This window comes from Periophthalmus magnuspinnatus, chromosome 4 (assembly GCF_009829125.3).
Source record: "Periophthalmus magnuspinnatus isolate fPerMag1 chromosome 4, fPerMag1.2.pri, whole genome shotgun sequence".
NCBI lineage: Eukaryota > Metazoa > Chordata > Actinopteri > Gobiiformes > Gobiidae > Periophthalmus > Periophthalmus magnuspinnatus.
The window spans coordinates 587121-601260 of NC_047129.1; the positions used below are offsets into that span (position 1 = coordinate 587121).

General features: G+C 39.8%; 2 protein-coding genes across 2 annotated transcripts in view; one reads left to right on the plus strand and one right to left on the minus strand.

Annotated features, from left to right (window-relative positions):
- Nucleotides 1-14140, minus strand: part of zbtb11 (zinc finger and BTB domain containing 11) — a 505104-nt gene that overhangs the window by 139485 nt on the left and 351479 nt on the right. The gene's annotated exons all lie outside the window — the stretch shown is intronic.
- sap130a (Sin3A-associated protein a) lies at nt 1315-13906 on the plus strand. Its single transcript, XM_033965587.2, has 21 exons — nt 1315-1434; nt 1985-2112; nt 2202-2467; nt 4150-4308; nt 4378-4504; nt 4575-4687; nt 4758-4870; nt 4950-5097; nt 5173-5263; nt 6056-6160; nt 6237-6375; nt 6570-6685; nt 6973-7275; nt 7458-7632; nt 7950-8048; nt 8925-9292; nt 10688-10933; nt 11006-11131; nt 11318-11421; nt 11514-11627; nt 12507-13906. The coding sequence occupies exons 2-21, from the start codon at nt 2001-2003 to the stop codon at nt 12663-12665; spliced, it is 3183 nt and encodes a 1060-aa protein (XP_033821478.1). The 5' UTR covers nt 1315-1434; nt 1985-2000; the 3' UTR covers nt 12666-13906.

A 14140-nucleotide genomic window follows, 5' to 3' on the forward strand; every position in this document is an offset into this window, starting at 1 on the left:
TATGTAGTTATCCTTCAAAGGATATTGTGAGGGTTTCACAAATTTAGACAAATTTTATTGATCCACATGTGAGTGTTCTCTATCTTTTTCAGTCACATTCATGTTAACATTGCATTGACTAGAGAACCTAATTTAGCCTGGTAAAACTGACAGTGACACACACACATATGTGGCAGAATATCTTACTACCGCCCTAAGTTTTCAGTGGTAAAAGCCTGGAACTATTTGTAGAAAGGTTGTTTTGCCATACATTTTTTTGTAAATGTAGCTACCCTACTATGTAGCTTTTCCAGGTGGAGGGTATGCCACCTGCTTGTGCCCACGGAGACTGCACAGTATGGCAATAAACTTAGTCTACATATTTCAGCGTAGAGTAGCCAGTAACACAATCAAGCCAAGTTATAGGTCAGATCTGTAGAGAGGTGATTCTACTCAAATGTTTTTCAAGGTAATAAATATACTTGGAATGAAATTCATGCTTGATAGATATTTTTAATGCCATGCTGTAGTAAATTCCAGGCATTAACATCTCTATGGAGTCAAGCTTGTGATTAAAAACTACATAGTGTACCTTTAGTTTAAATATAGGCCTATGAATGTTATTGGAATCTTATTGTTGGCATGCCATTGCAAACAGATCACATCAGATGAAATCACTTTTCCAAAAATTCCTATCCCAAAACCAGCCGTCCAAACTCCTTATCCCAAAACCTGTTGACAACCAAAGCTGCCTTGTCCACTTCTGTGTACAATTATGGAGCAGTGCTTCCCTCTAGTGGCGCACACACTGTACTGGAGGCGAGGTCACACATGCTCTGATGTGACTGCTCAGGGCTCACAAACAACGTGAGCTCCTGTTTGTGTGGCCCATGAACATCGATCCATTCCTGCACCATTAATCATTCATCAACTTTATTTAAGCTCTGAATTTGAACATGATCGAAGACATAATAAAATAAAGATATCCTTTTGGGAAAATGACACGTAAAAGCAATGTGCCCCTACAGATAAACCACGTAATCAGCATCGGGATTAGAACAAGGCTTCAGTCATAATCCACAATCTGTAAAATGTATATTCTTGTTAATAGATTAATGAACGCTTGACCAATATAGCCTTGTTTACGTTCGATGACTATTTTTGTCAATGGTGAACAGTGCAGTAGTCGAAGAAGCGCCAGTAGCTCCCAGTATAATGTGACCACAATAAAGACCTCTGATTGGCCGCTTCCCCCTCCCTTTTGTAGGTCCTGGACAGATTGGAGCGCTCTCATTGGCCAAAGACATGGAAAACCCTTCTGTGATTGGACAATTGTAAAGAGGGCGGCCCTGATCTTCCGAAGCGTTCTTCCGGCTTACATGTTGGAAAAAAGAAAAGGCGAATGGAAAATCTGTAATCTTCAAAACAAATATTGGTTTCGAACTTCCATATACGGTAAAAACGATGCACACGTAAAGACATTTTAAATGCACATGCAAAGTTAGCGGAGATTTGCCAGGTTAAACTGTTAAGTAGGAAAAGGTTGGCGGCTCTACTGTTAGCAGTTAGCATAATGGTCGCTAAAAAGCTAATTCACAATGTAGCCATTTATAGTAAAGCAATTTAGATTGTGTGTACACCGTTTGACTGAACTGTGTACAATTTGTGTATTTAACCGTAGTTGACGGAAATCCTCAAATCTGACACGGATCTAAGCAGGGCTGATAGATAGCCAGCGTCACCGAGCAGTAACTAGTTTTTAAAGGGCATAAGTTTATATAAATTCCTACTTCTATTGGTGTTTGTTGTTGTACAGATGTTTGTGCTGATCCTTACTGGTGGGGTTAAAAGCGATGCGTTTTTATGCGGTTTAAGGCAACATTATTTTTTAGCATTCGTTTTGCTTAGTGGAGTCTACTGTTGATACCACCACAGCTAAGGCAATGAACCATCTTGCTTAAGCACTAAAAACAATCTACTGACGATACAATATATTGCAATTTAGATTTGGTCTATTTGAAATGAGCTCCCAACAATTTCCACGTCACGGGTTGCCTGCGTCCACGGGAGGAGCTCCGCAGATCCCTCCATCTGGGAACCTCGTATCTGTCACCCAGCCGTCCAATCCAGCAGGTGACATAGCTTTGATTTTATACAAGTACAGTACAGTAAAGTGCAGGCTTAAGCTTGTAGAATTCAATATTTTTTAAATTTATTTTCAGCTGGTCCAGATGGAGACAGTAATCGTGATACAGACCATGGATCACAGGATCCCCCTCCGGCTCCAGGTGGAGGGCCCATCCCGTTTAGAGACGATAAACAGGAAACAATGGTGGTCAGACCGTACCCTCAGGTTCAGACACTTGGTCCACCTCAGGCTGTTCCTCAGACAGTGTCCATTCAGCCTGGGACCCCCGTGACTGTACCTACCCCAGCTGTTCATCTACCACAGGCCCAGCCCACAGTGCTCACCGAGGGACAGATGAAGGTAATCACACAGAATACAATGATTTGCAAATCCTTTTCAACCTATATTAAACTGAATAAACTACTAAGAGATGATATTTAACATTCAATCTGATAAACTTTATTGTTTTTATGCAAATATTCACTCATTTTCAATTTGATGCCTGCAACACATTCCAATAAAGCTGGGACAGGGGGAACAAAAGAATGTGAAAGTTGAGGAATGCTTAAAATGCACCTGTTTGGAACATTCCACAGGTGAACAGGTAAATTGGAAACAGGTGAGTGTCATGATTGGGTATAAAAGGAGCATCCCCAAAGGGCTCAGTCATTCACAAGCAAGGATGGGGTGAGGTTCACCGCTTTGTGAACATCTGCATGAGCAACTAGTCCAACAGTCTAAAAACAATGTTTTTCAACATACTATTGCAAGGAATTTAGGGATTTCATCATCTACGGTCCATAATATCATCAAAAGATTCAGTGAATCTGGAGAAATCTCTGCTTGTAAGCGCCAAGGCCGAAAACCAACACTGAATGCCCTTGACCTTCAATGTTTGAAGCGGTACTGTATTAAAAACAGACATGAATGTGTAAAGGATATTACCACATGGGCTCAGGAACACTTCAGGAAACCATTGTCAGTTAATGAAGTTCGTCGCTACATCTCCAGTTTTAACTTGCTCCATCTGCAAGTTAAAACTGTACCATGCAAAACGAATCATATATCAAGTGCCTGCTTTTCTGGGGCCGAGCTCACCTGAGATGGACTGACACAAAGTGGAAAAGTGTGCTGTGGTCTGATGAGTCCACATTTCAAATTGTCTTTGGAAATCATGGACGTCGGGTCCTGCGGGCCAAAGAGGAAAAGGACCATCTGGATTGTTATCAGTGCAAAGTTCAAAAGCCAGCGTCTGTGATGTTATGGGGGTTTGTTAGTGCCCATGGGGAACTTGCACATCTGTGAAGGCACCATTAATGCTCAAAGGTACATACAGGTTTTGGAGCAACATATGCTGCCATCCAAGCAATGTCTTTTTCATGGACATCCTTGCTTCAGCAAGACAATGCCAAGCCACATTCTGCACGTGTTACAACAGCGTGGCTTCATGGTAAAAGAGTGTGGGTACTAGACTGGCGTGTCTGCAATCCAGACCTGTTTCCCATTGAAAATGTGTGGCACATTATGAAGCGCAAAATACGACAACAGTGACCCCGACTGCTGAGCAACTGAAGTTGTACATTCAGCAAGAATGAGAAAGGATTCCTCCTGCAAAGCTTCAACAATTGGTGTCCTCAGTTCCCAAGTGCTTATTGAATGTTGTTAAAAGGAAAGGTGATGTAACACAGTGGTAAACATGCCCCAGTCCCAGCTTTATTGGAATGTGTTGCAGACATCAAATTGAAAATGAGTGAATATTTGCATAAAAACAAAGTTTATCAGTTTGATCATTAAATTTCACATTTTTGTAGTTTATTCAGTTCAATATAGGTTGAAAAGGATTTGCAAATCATTGTATTGTTTTTTTTTTAAGTTTTACACAGCATCCCAACTTCATTAGAATTGGGGTTGTATTAATAAAAATATGTACATTTTTATATGTTAAAATCTATTACCTCATATTTCTGCCAAGTGTCACAGTTACAATAATTTAAATAATAAGAAAGATTTTTGATATTGATATTTATATTTGGGAAATTAAGGCTGTGCTGAAGTCTCCAATGCCAAGTCGACTCATCGCTCCAGCTCCGATCCCCAATCAAGCTCACATCCCAAAAGTCCCCGGTCACATCACTGTGACTATAGAAAGCAGCATCGCTACAACCCCTTCCATTCCAGTAGCGACTATCAGTGGTCAACAAGTGAGTTCTCACTGTCAACAGGAAAATATTTATGTGCTAAATGATCTTAATCTGACATATTTCTTTCAGGGTCACTCTAGTAATTTGCATCACTTGATGCCAACTAATATCCAGATCATTAGAGGCAGTGCTCCTGCTCTGCAGATAGGGACACCTCCAGTGACACCCCAAACCTTCACGTCCCATTTACCTCGAGGTAAGAATATTTTGTAAATGTATTGACTGTTTAGTCTAGCAGTTTTTTATAAGTGTGTTCTGACCCATAGGAGCTGCTGCAGCAGCTGTTATGTCCAGCTCCAAACCTGTCTTGCGACCAGCCACTGGGACAAGTGCAGGCCCAGGCCAACCCACTGTGCAGCACATCATTCAGACCATTCAGGTACAACATTTTTTTATTTTTTTTATTTTTTACATCCATAGAGTAACATAACTTCTCCGTCTGTCTGCAGTCTCGTCCGCCAGTTACCACTTCTACGCCTGTGCTCCCGAATGTAGTGGCCAGTCGGACTCAGTCTCCAGTCATCAGTCCAGCGGTTACTCACTCCACCGATGTAGCCCATGGGTATGTAGCAGACCACAGAGTTATTTCTTAACAACATTTAACCAAAGCAGACAAAATAAATACAACTCATTCTTTTCAGACGGCCTGGGCTGGCCATTCACCCCCCTCCAGCCGCAGTTAGTATTCAGAGACCTCAAACATCACGTGACACAGCGACCCGGATCACACTGCCCTCCCACCCAGCAATAGGCACTCAGAAACCCCAGCCTCCCAACACCATGACCCAGGTAACTGCTGCAAAACTTTAAGAATTAATTTAGCTTATATGCTTATTGCTAACTGTAATGACTTTCTACCCACAGAAATCTATTTTCAGCACCGTGACACCAGTCGCTGCAGCAACAGTGGCCCCAATTGTGGCAACAAACACTGTGCCATCAACTACCGCTATAGGTACTTTGCGTTATTATGTATATACTGGTACATAAGATAAACTTGAGAGCAAAGGGAAAATTTGTTGAGCGATATTTCTTGATATTTTGTTTTGGCAATACTAGTGTCATTGGTTTTAGTGTTGAGGCTATTTAAACTGTATAATTGTAAAATCAACTGGCATTTGGTTTATACCATTTGCAAATACCGGTAACTTGTTTACTGTTTTGGTTCAATCAGGGTAAATGTGTGCATTGATTGATAGATAGATGGATAGATAGATGGAGAATACTTTATTGTCAGATCAGAGATCTGAAATTTGTCTTGCACATAAAAACAGTGGCTCCGTTGCTTCACATTAACATCACAACACATGCGACACAGACACTAAACAAACATTAATTCAAGTGACATACATTTACTCACTTTCTAGCACTTTGATAGCTATGGATTAAGCTCCTTGTTTATTTTAAGGATTGACTGATAAACAAAAGAATGCTTCAGCCTAACCTTATTAAATCGTGGAACACTGAACCGTCGCCCAGATGGAAGCAATGCATATTCACAGTTCAAAACATGGTTAGAGTCAGAAATGATGTTACTTGCCAGTCGTATTGTGTTATTGTGATAGGCAGCCTCATACTGATTGAATCATAGTACTAGCTGTATTGCTATATATTAAATTTGTCTAGGTTATAGTGTTGTTTCATGATAACATCCTAGCACATTTGTTTTAATTGCATCTGACCTTGCTTAGCTACTTTGATCTTTTTAATAATGTTTCTTCCTTTTTTCTTTTTTTTTTAAATACAGGCTCTGTCCCTCACACTCAAATGACTAGTAACACACTAGTGACCATGACAGTAGCTTCTCACTCTTCTCATGCTACTGCAGTGACCACATCCACTATTCCTGTTGGTATGTGTGTTTTATGTCCCTTTATGTCTCTCCACACTAGCATTCATGACTAATGCTCTTTTTGGTTTCTTTGCAGCTAAAGTGGTTCCGCAGCCTATTGCCCATTCATCATCTCGTGTGCAGCCTGATTATTCAGGAGAACGAACCAGCCTCATTCCCATCCCTGGACATCGGGCATCTCCGAACCCTGTCACTATGGAAGCAAGGAGTGACAGGTTACTCTTTTTACCTTTATATTTTTCAATATGGGTCTTTATACAACATTGGTTTGCAATGGGTTTATACCATTTGAAATAAGCATTGGTTCTTCATAAAATACAGAATACCAAAAAATATATATATTTGTTAAGGTAATAATAATAATAGTTTAAAGTTCATCACTGATTTGGAGTTTTCTTTTATTTTGAAGACCTTCAGTTCCAGTGCAGTTTCAGTATTTCCTTCCGGCCTACTCGTCCTCTTATCCTCTGACACACACCTATACCCCTATCAGCAGCTCTGTGTCTGCCATTCGCCAATATCCTGGTAAGTGCCACAAGATAAACCAATGTCAGATGATATTAACTAGGCAAGAGTCAAGCTTGACTTTATGTGTTGACTCTATGATTAATGATTGAAATGCATTGAAATACGACATACCCAATTTAAAAACACACACACCAGCTACATTCTATTGAGTATCATTGTTTGTTTCCAATCGAGCACTGCTCGTGTTTTTAATTGAGTTGAAAATGATGAAAATGACAATGTAAAACAACATACCAAAATATTAGGATGTATTCAGTCACTTACAGGTTCTTTTCCTCAATTAGTTACTCCTCAAGCCCCCAGTTCAGCGCTGCCCACTCAGCCAGGAGTAGGGGTGGCCACTACAGTGCATCTGAACCACATGCAGCTGATGACAGTGGATCGAATCGGTTTGCCCTCAGCTCAAATCAGCACCCAAGGGATCCAGCCGGCACCAATCGCTGCTCAAGGCATTCAGCCTGCACCCATAGGAGTCCAGGGTCTGCACACCTCAGCCCCCATTACTACACAAGGACTACAGCAGACGCCAAGTGTGACCCAGCAGCCACAGCAGCAACCGCAACAAGCCCAGGCTGAAGCAAAACCAGGTAATCAAATAAGAAAATTATGGGCGATCTCCCAAACTTTTCAACTTATCACAATAAAGCTGCTTTTTACATAGGTTTAGTTAATAGTTACAAGTTTTTCGTATTACTAAATGTAATTTATTATTGACACCTCAGCGATGAAAACTCTGAAATAAAAGACTAAAATATTTTTTGGATTTCAGGAGTTGTTTTGGCAGATGGCTTCGTAGCTAGCCCCATCAGCACCACGTTTGGGGCAACCCAGCCTGTAGCCACCATGGTGCAAGCCCACGCCCAGGGAGCAGCTGTCGGAGGAGCTCCCACTCTTGTGTCCTCCCCTCGGCCTAGCATCCTCAGAAAGAAGCCTGCCACTGAAACGTGAGCCACAAACTTATATTATCAACGTTCAACAAAAAGCTTTAAAAAAAACCCATAAAAGAACATCTGCTATATTTTCAAACAAACAAGTTCAACTAGACAGTAATCACATTGCATGTGTTGTTTTTAATATTTCTGTGATAATTCAAATGTAGAAACTAGAAAATAATTGTGCTGGAGCGTTTTATGACTTTATGAAAAATATACATTTTGTCCATTAGAGCTAAAAGGTCATAAAATTTTGATGTCATGTTAATGCCACTACTTTTATTTATATAGGTCTAGCAATAAACTTTTATTGTGTCCTTTTACTTCAGATGTGCGCGTAAAACCCTGATTCCAGCACAGCCCAGTGAACAGAGCGGGGCCAGAATGGAGACCACTGTGAGAGGAGCAGGATCCCCCCGACCTGCAGGGTAATAAAAAAGATTAAAACCATGCCTGGAGCTTGGAAAATTGCAAAAAATAAAGTAAACAAAACCATGCCAGTAACCAGTCAAAAATTATAACTCGATGAGCTGTAATTTTGAGCGAAGACCCGAGAAAGAAATTACGAAAGACGACTTAGTAGTGCCACCTCAAACTTAGATTTTCCAGTTGCCAATGGGAGTCTTAACCAAGAAAAAAAATATATTATGGCTCTGCCCTAAACTGTACAGGAAGTCTGCCATATTAAGTCAAACTTGGGAATGGCAAAAGCACACACTGTCATACTTTGCAATGAAATGTGTGCAAGGAAATGTCCAAACACTTTGAGATCTGCTTTTGGTACTAAACTCGTGTACAATTAAAGATTTTCAATAAAATTTTGAATATGACTTTGGTCATGAGGATTTTACAAAATTTCAACAAAAGACTTCACTTTCACAGATTTTTTGTTTGGAAAAAGCCAATACCGCGTTGATGCATATTTGCATTCTGAACATAATGATATGCAAATCAAGGCACTATCTAACAAAATGGCTGTCTAGCACTCTCTTCAAATTTTCTTTTTAAAAATTTGTTTAAGATAATCTATTTGTCGTGGACTTATACAGAGGGCTTATTTGCGATGGGGCACAATGTGACAAAGTTGTGGCTTTTATGTTTATTTATATTGCATTCATTTCATATAAATTATATCACAATGTTTACAAAATAACTTTTTAACTCTGTGATCATGGCTTTGTAAACATCTCAAATACATCATAAACAGACAGTGACAGATTATATATTTTTTACAATGATGCAATCCCTATTCTGTTGTAACATTGTACACATTGAGATTTAGTGTTTCATTGTCTCTGTTTCAGTCTGAAGCCCAAAGCAGAGGTGCACATGGCAGTGGCCCCTCCTGTCATGGCTACTGTGGAGGCTTTACCTTCTCAGCCTCCAGAACAGCAGACTGTCTCTACAGTCCCCCAGCACATGGCCCAGGCCATCCCCACCATGCTCTCTGCCCCAGGACCTGTGCCCCCCTCTCAGCCCTCTGCGGTTCTGTCTGCCCTGCCAGCAGCCATGGCGGTCACTCCTCCAGTACCCGCCTCTATGGCTAACGCTGTGGCATCACCCACTCAGCCCGCAGCCAGTAGCACCGCTTCCTGTGTCACCAGTTCCACCTGTCCTGACCTGAAGATCAAACAAGAGGTGGAGCCAATGGATACCTCCTCCCAACAACCAGGTCAAGAAGGGATTATTTGCTAATTTATGTCGCGTGTATAAATTATAATATTGGACAGCACCATTACTAATATTTATTGCTGTTGTTATAAAGCATGTGCAGTTGAAACCAGAACTTTACATACACTATATAAAAAGACACATGCACTTTTTTCCCTCACTGTTTCCTCACTTTTCTTGTTTTAGGGCAGTTAGGTTTACCAAAATTATGTATCTTTGCTAAATGCCAGAATAATGAGAGAAGGATTTTTTTTAGACAAGTTTTCATTACTTTCTTCAAAGTCAGAAGTTTATATACATTTCATTAGTATTTGGTACCATTGCTTTTAAATTGAGTGACTTGGGTCAAACAGTTTGGATATCCTTCCACAAGCTTGTCACAATAGTTGGCAGGAATTGCTCGCACATACCTTTTCAGGTCTGTCCATGCATTTTCAATAGGATTGAGATCAGGGTTTTTGTGATGGCCACTCCAAAACATTGACTTTGTTATCCTTAAGCTACTTTCTAACCAGTTTGGCAGCGTGCTTCGGGCCATTGTCCAACGTTTAGTCTGATTTCATCTGTGCCAAAGCTTTAAATTCCTGGCTGATGTCTTGAGATGTTGTGATATTCCACATAATGTTCTTTCCTCATGATGTCATCTATTTTGTGAAGTGCACCAGTCCCTCCTGCAGCAAAACAACCTCACAACATGATGCTGCCATCCCCATATTTCACAGATGGGATGGTGTTCTCTTCCCCCTTTTTCCTCCAAACTAACAATGCTCATTATGGCCAAACAGTTACATTTTAGTTTAGTCAGACCACAGGACATATCTCCAAAAATATGTCTTTGTCCCTGTGTGCATTTGCAAACTGGAATCTAGCTTTATTTCTTTTGTAGTAATGTCGTCTTCTTGCAGAGTAGCCTTTCAGCCCCTGTACACTACGTGTTTCACTGTGGATAATGGCACACGCGTAACAGCTTCAGCAGCGTCTTCACAAGGTCTTTTGCTTTTGTTCTTGGGTTGATGTGCACATTTCAGACCAAAGCACATTTATCTCTGGAATACCGAGTGCGCCTTCAAATACATCCACAGGTGTGTCTCTAATTAACCAAAGACATGACATCACCATCTGGGTTTTACCAAATAGTTTAAAGGCATAGTAATCTTACTGTATGTAAACTTCTGACTTTGAAGAAAGTAATGAAAAATTGTCTTAAAAAATCCTTCTCACATTATTCAGGCATTTAGCAAATAAAAATAATTTTGGTAATCCTAATTGACCTAAAACAGGAAACGTTTAGTCTGATTTCATGTCAGACAGAGAGAAAAAAATGTACGTGTCTTTTTATATAGTGTATGTAAATTTATGGTTTCTAATTAAAAGTATGTATGTTTCTTGTTTGTAGATCCCAATGCTAGTTTGTCCTCAGCTCCAGCACTTACCACCCAGGCCTCGTCCCTAACCACGTCCGCCACAGGGGAGCTCATCCCAGGGGCCTCTCCGCGCAAGAAGCCCCGGAAGCAGCAGCATGTCATCTCCACAGAGGAGAGTGAGATGATGGAGACCAACAGTACTGATGAGGAGAAGGCCCCTGGCAGACCTATCACTGGAAGGGCCGAGAGGCGCGAGTCCCCCCCTAGAGAATATGTCGGTATGTGTATGCCTCTGTCTGTCTTTGTGTAAATGTGTAGTGCAGGAAATCTGGACTGTATTTTTGTTTCAGATGAGGAAGGAGTGCGTTACGTCCCAGTCCGGCCCCGTCCTCCTGTCACCCTGCTGAGGCATTACCGAAACCCCTGGAAGGCTGCCTACCACCACTTCCAGAGGTACAGCGACATCCGGGTCAAAGGTCAGTTTATTATCATTTGTTCAATCATATGAGGAAAACAAAAAGTTGCATATATAATTATGGTTCTGTGAATCCCGGATGACCCAGACACCTGTGCTGAAGGCACCGAATGTTGCACATGCGCGGAAGAACTGTGAGCTAACTGAAAGCCAGTATGTTAATATAATGTTTATTTTATTATTAAAGAGGACAAGAAAGGGAGCCTACAGGAAATGGCCAATCAGAGAGGAGTTGCCTGCAGAGCTCAAGGCTGGAAGATCCATCTGTGTGCTGCTCAGCTCAGACAACTGGTAAGAGCTATACTTTTAGCTGACCATAATCCATTAAAAGCTTGGTTAGTTTTTTGTGATGTTTGACAATGACTCAATTAATTGATTTTCAGACAAATTTGGAACATGATGTGTACAGCCGTCTGTCCACTCTCCAAGAAGGACTGATCCCAAAGAAGAGAGCAGGAGGTGATGATGACCTCCACAGAATCAATGAGCTCATACAAGTAAGATTAACTTTATCTTAACAAAATTCTAACTGCAATGCTTGATTTATAGTATTTGCCTCTCTATATGAAAATGAAATGCTAAGTTTATGTAGATTTTTGTGTGCTTTTTTTCACTTTCTTGCATGTACCCAATGCTTAAAATGTAATCAGTTAACTACAAGCTACAATGAAAGTATTCCCAAATAATATGCAGATGGTGCATTTACAGTAACTAACCGAGTGTTTCTCAAACTGTGGTACATGGATTGCATCTGGTGCTATATGGGACCCTTTGCAATTTTATTTATTTTATTTTTTAAACAATCTTTACATTTTTATATCCTCCTTTGGCTTAATCATTATTTAGAACTACATTATCCAGGGTTCGGTCTTATTTTAGATCAGGGGTGTCAAACTCTTTTTCACTGAGGGCCACATTAGCAAAATGGGGCCAGATGTAACTGTAAGGCAGTATAAATGTTACCAAATGTAATTTAAAATAAATGTACTTAAAATAATAAAAGTACTTTTTCACTTGTTAATTAACTATTACTAATTCAAGTTATAAATATTACCTATGCATTTGCACAGGTGTAAAAAATATGTCTGTGTAACTGTGTATTTCGTGATAAACTGACATTTTTAAAAGTCTGTATCTGGCCGAGGCACACCTGCTCACAGACATATTCCTTTTACCTTTTAATTCACATTCTTGACGGGCCAAAAAATGACCTGACGGGCCACATTTGACACATGCGTTTTAGATCATGTTTAAGCCTGACGGTCTGGATTTACATCTGGTGAGACTCAAAGTCTTTTCTTAGGTTGTAGTTGGTCTGAACATTTTTTTGCCAAAACCATTCCTAACTATATTCTATTATATCTAAACTTTTTCAGGGCAACATGCAGCGGTGTAAACTTGTGATGGACCAGGTCACAGAAGCGCGGGACACGATGATGAAAGTCCTGGATCACAAAGACAAAGTGTTAAAGCTGCTCAACAAAAACGGCACCGTGAAGAAATCCTCCAAACTAAAGCGAAAAGAGAGGGCATAGGCTGCAGATACCACTGCTACTGCGTCCTCTAGCTGTGGAGTGGAGGAGCTGCTCACTATCTGGTGCTATGATTTGCTGTATACAATCACATGCACCCTGCCTGAACAGAAAAGAGGACTGGAAAGACAAACTGTGGAAAGAAACTATGGGACGAATAAGTTCTCAGTAGTACACATGTGAAGTGTGGAGCATTCGATTAATGTCCATTTAATTTTCAGAATTTTCATTTAAATGTTTGAAATGGCCCAATGTTGTGTTCAAATTTGGATCTATTAAAAAATACAAGTGCACCACTAAATTAGAATGTTGTGGAAAAGTGGAATTTATTCATTTCAAAAGAAAATGTGAGACATGTTAGGTAGAGTTAGTATTGAGAATATTTTTAGGCATTCAAATTGATACTTTTATTTATACTTTTTTTAAATTTTCCCGGTAGTCTGGGAATCATTTTCATTTGATGCTACATGGGCAACCTGCCTGGACCAGTGAAGCTTTTTTCAGATCTTAGCCAGGAGTTTGGTCAGGTTCTGCATATTTTTAACTCCGTTTTGCATAAATTTGACGTTAGTTACTACCTGACAATGATGGAAGTGTCTTGCCCAAGGACACAACAAAACACCGATTGATGTCCCCCTAAACATAAAAGCTCCATTGTGCTCTGAATAAAAATGTTACTTTTCCACAGTATATCTATGAATGTGCCTGTTGTAAATTCTGGCAGCCATTTTGTCCTGTTAGAAATCTTTAGTTGGAATGCAAGGTTAAAAGGACATAATGATTTTGATTAGCCAGTTACAAAATTATGTCTTCAGATGTGCTCTTCTCATAAACTGTGCCTTCATTTTGTTGATGTACATACAAAATATCACCAAGAAAATAGACTTAAAAAGCTTCCCATTTTTTATACCATACCTGAAATGTCTAAGTTAAGATGTTAGAATAAAATGCCTAATGAAAACAAAAGTACATCAACAGCTGCGTTCAAATTTGAAGGATATGAGATAAAGTTTTGAGAAGGTCCAGTATTCAAGTGTGGTCATAATGGTGTATTGAATTGTAAATCACTGTACATGTTTCTTTTTTCATCAAACTTTCTTTTCAAGTTTTGTACTCTGAATATTTGTGTGAATGGTGATGCTTCATTTTTGGAAAGTGTAATTTACTGAAATGAAGTGCGCCTGAGACATCCAGCTATTGTACATGTTTTTGTCTGTGTAATTATAGTAAAGATACTTAAACAATGCTGTTTTTTTACTTGGTTACATGGATAGAAATAGGGTTACTGTGATAATGAGGGAGGTAGTAGTACTTTTCAACGCTGTCTTTATACACCAAGAAAATACTAACCATATATCAGGTAATTTATAGTCATCATCAAAGGGTAGGGTCTGTATTACCATGACATATTTGTTCAGTAATTATATAACAACCATATGACACTTTGGTATTTCTGTAAGAAAATATGTTCTCTACAA

Coding starts and splice junctions, on each gene's coding strand:
- sap130a (XM_033965587.2), top strand. CDS start 2,001: ATGAGCTCCCAACAATTTCCACGTCACGGGTTGCCTGCGTCCACGGGA. Junction 7,276..7,457: donor CCAGGCTGAAGCAAAACCAG/GTAATCAAATAA, acceptor TTTGGATTTCAG/GAGTTGTTTTGGCAGATGGC. Junction 11,628..12,506: donor GAATCAATGAGCTCATACAA/GTAAGATTAACT, acceptor AAACTTTTTCAG/GGCAACATGCAGCGGTGTAA.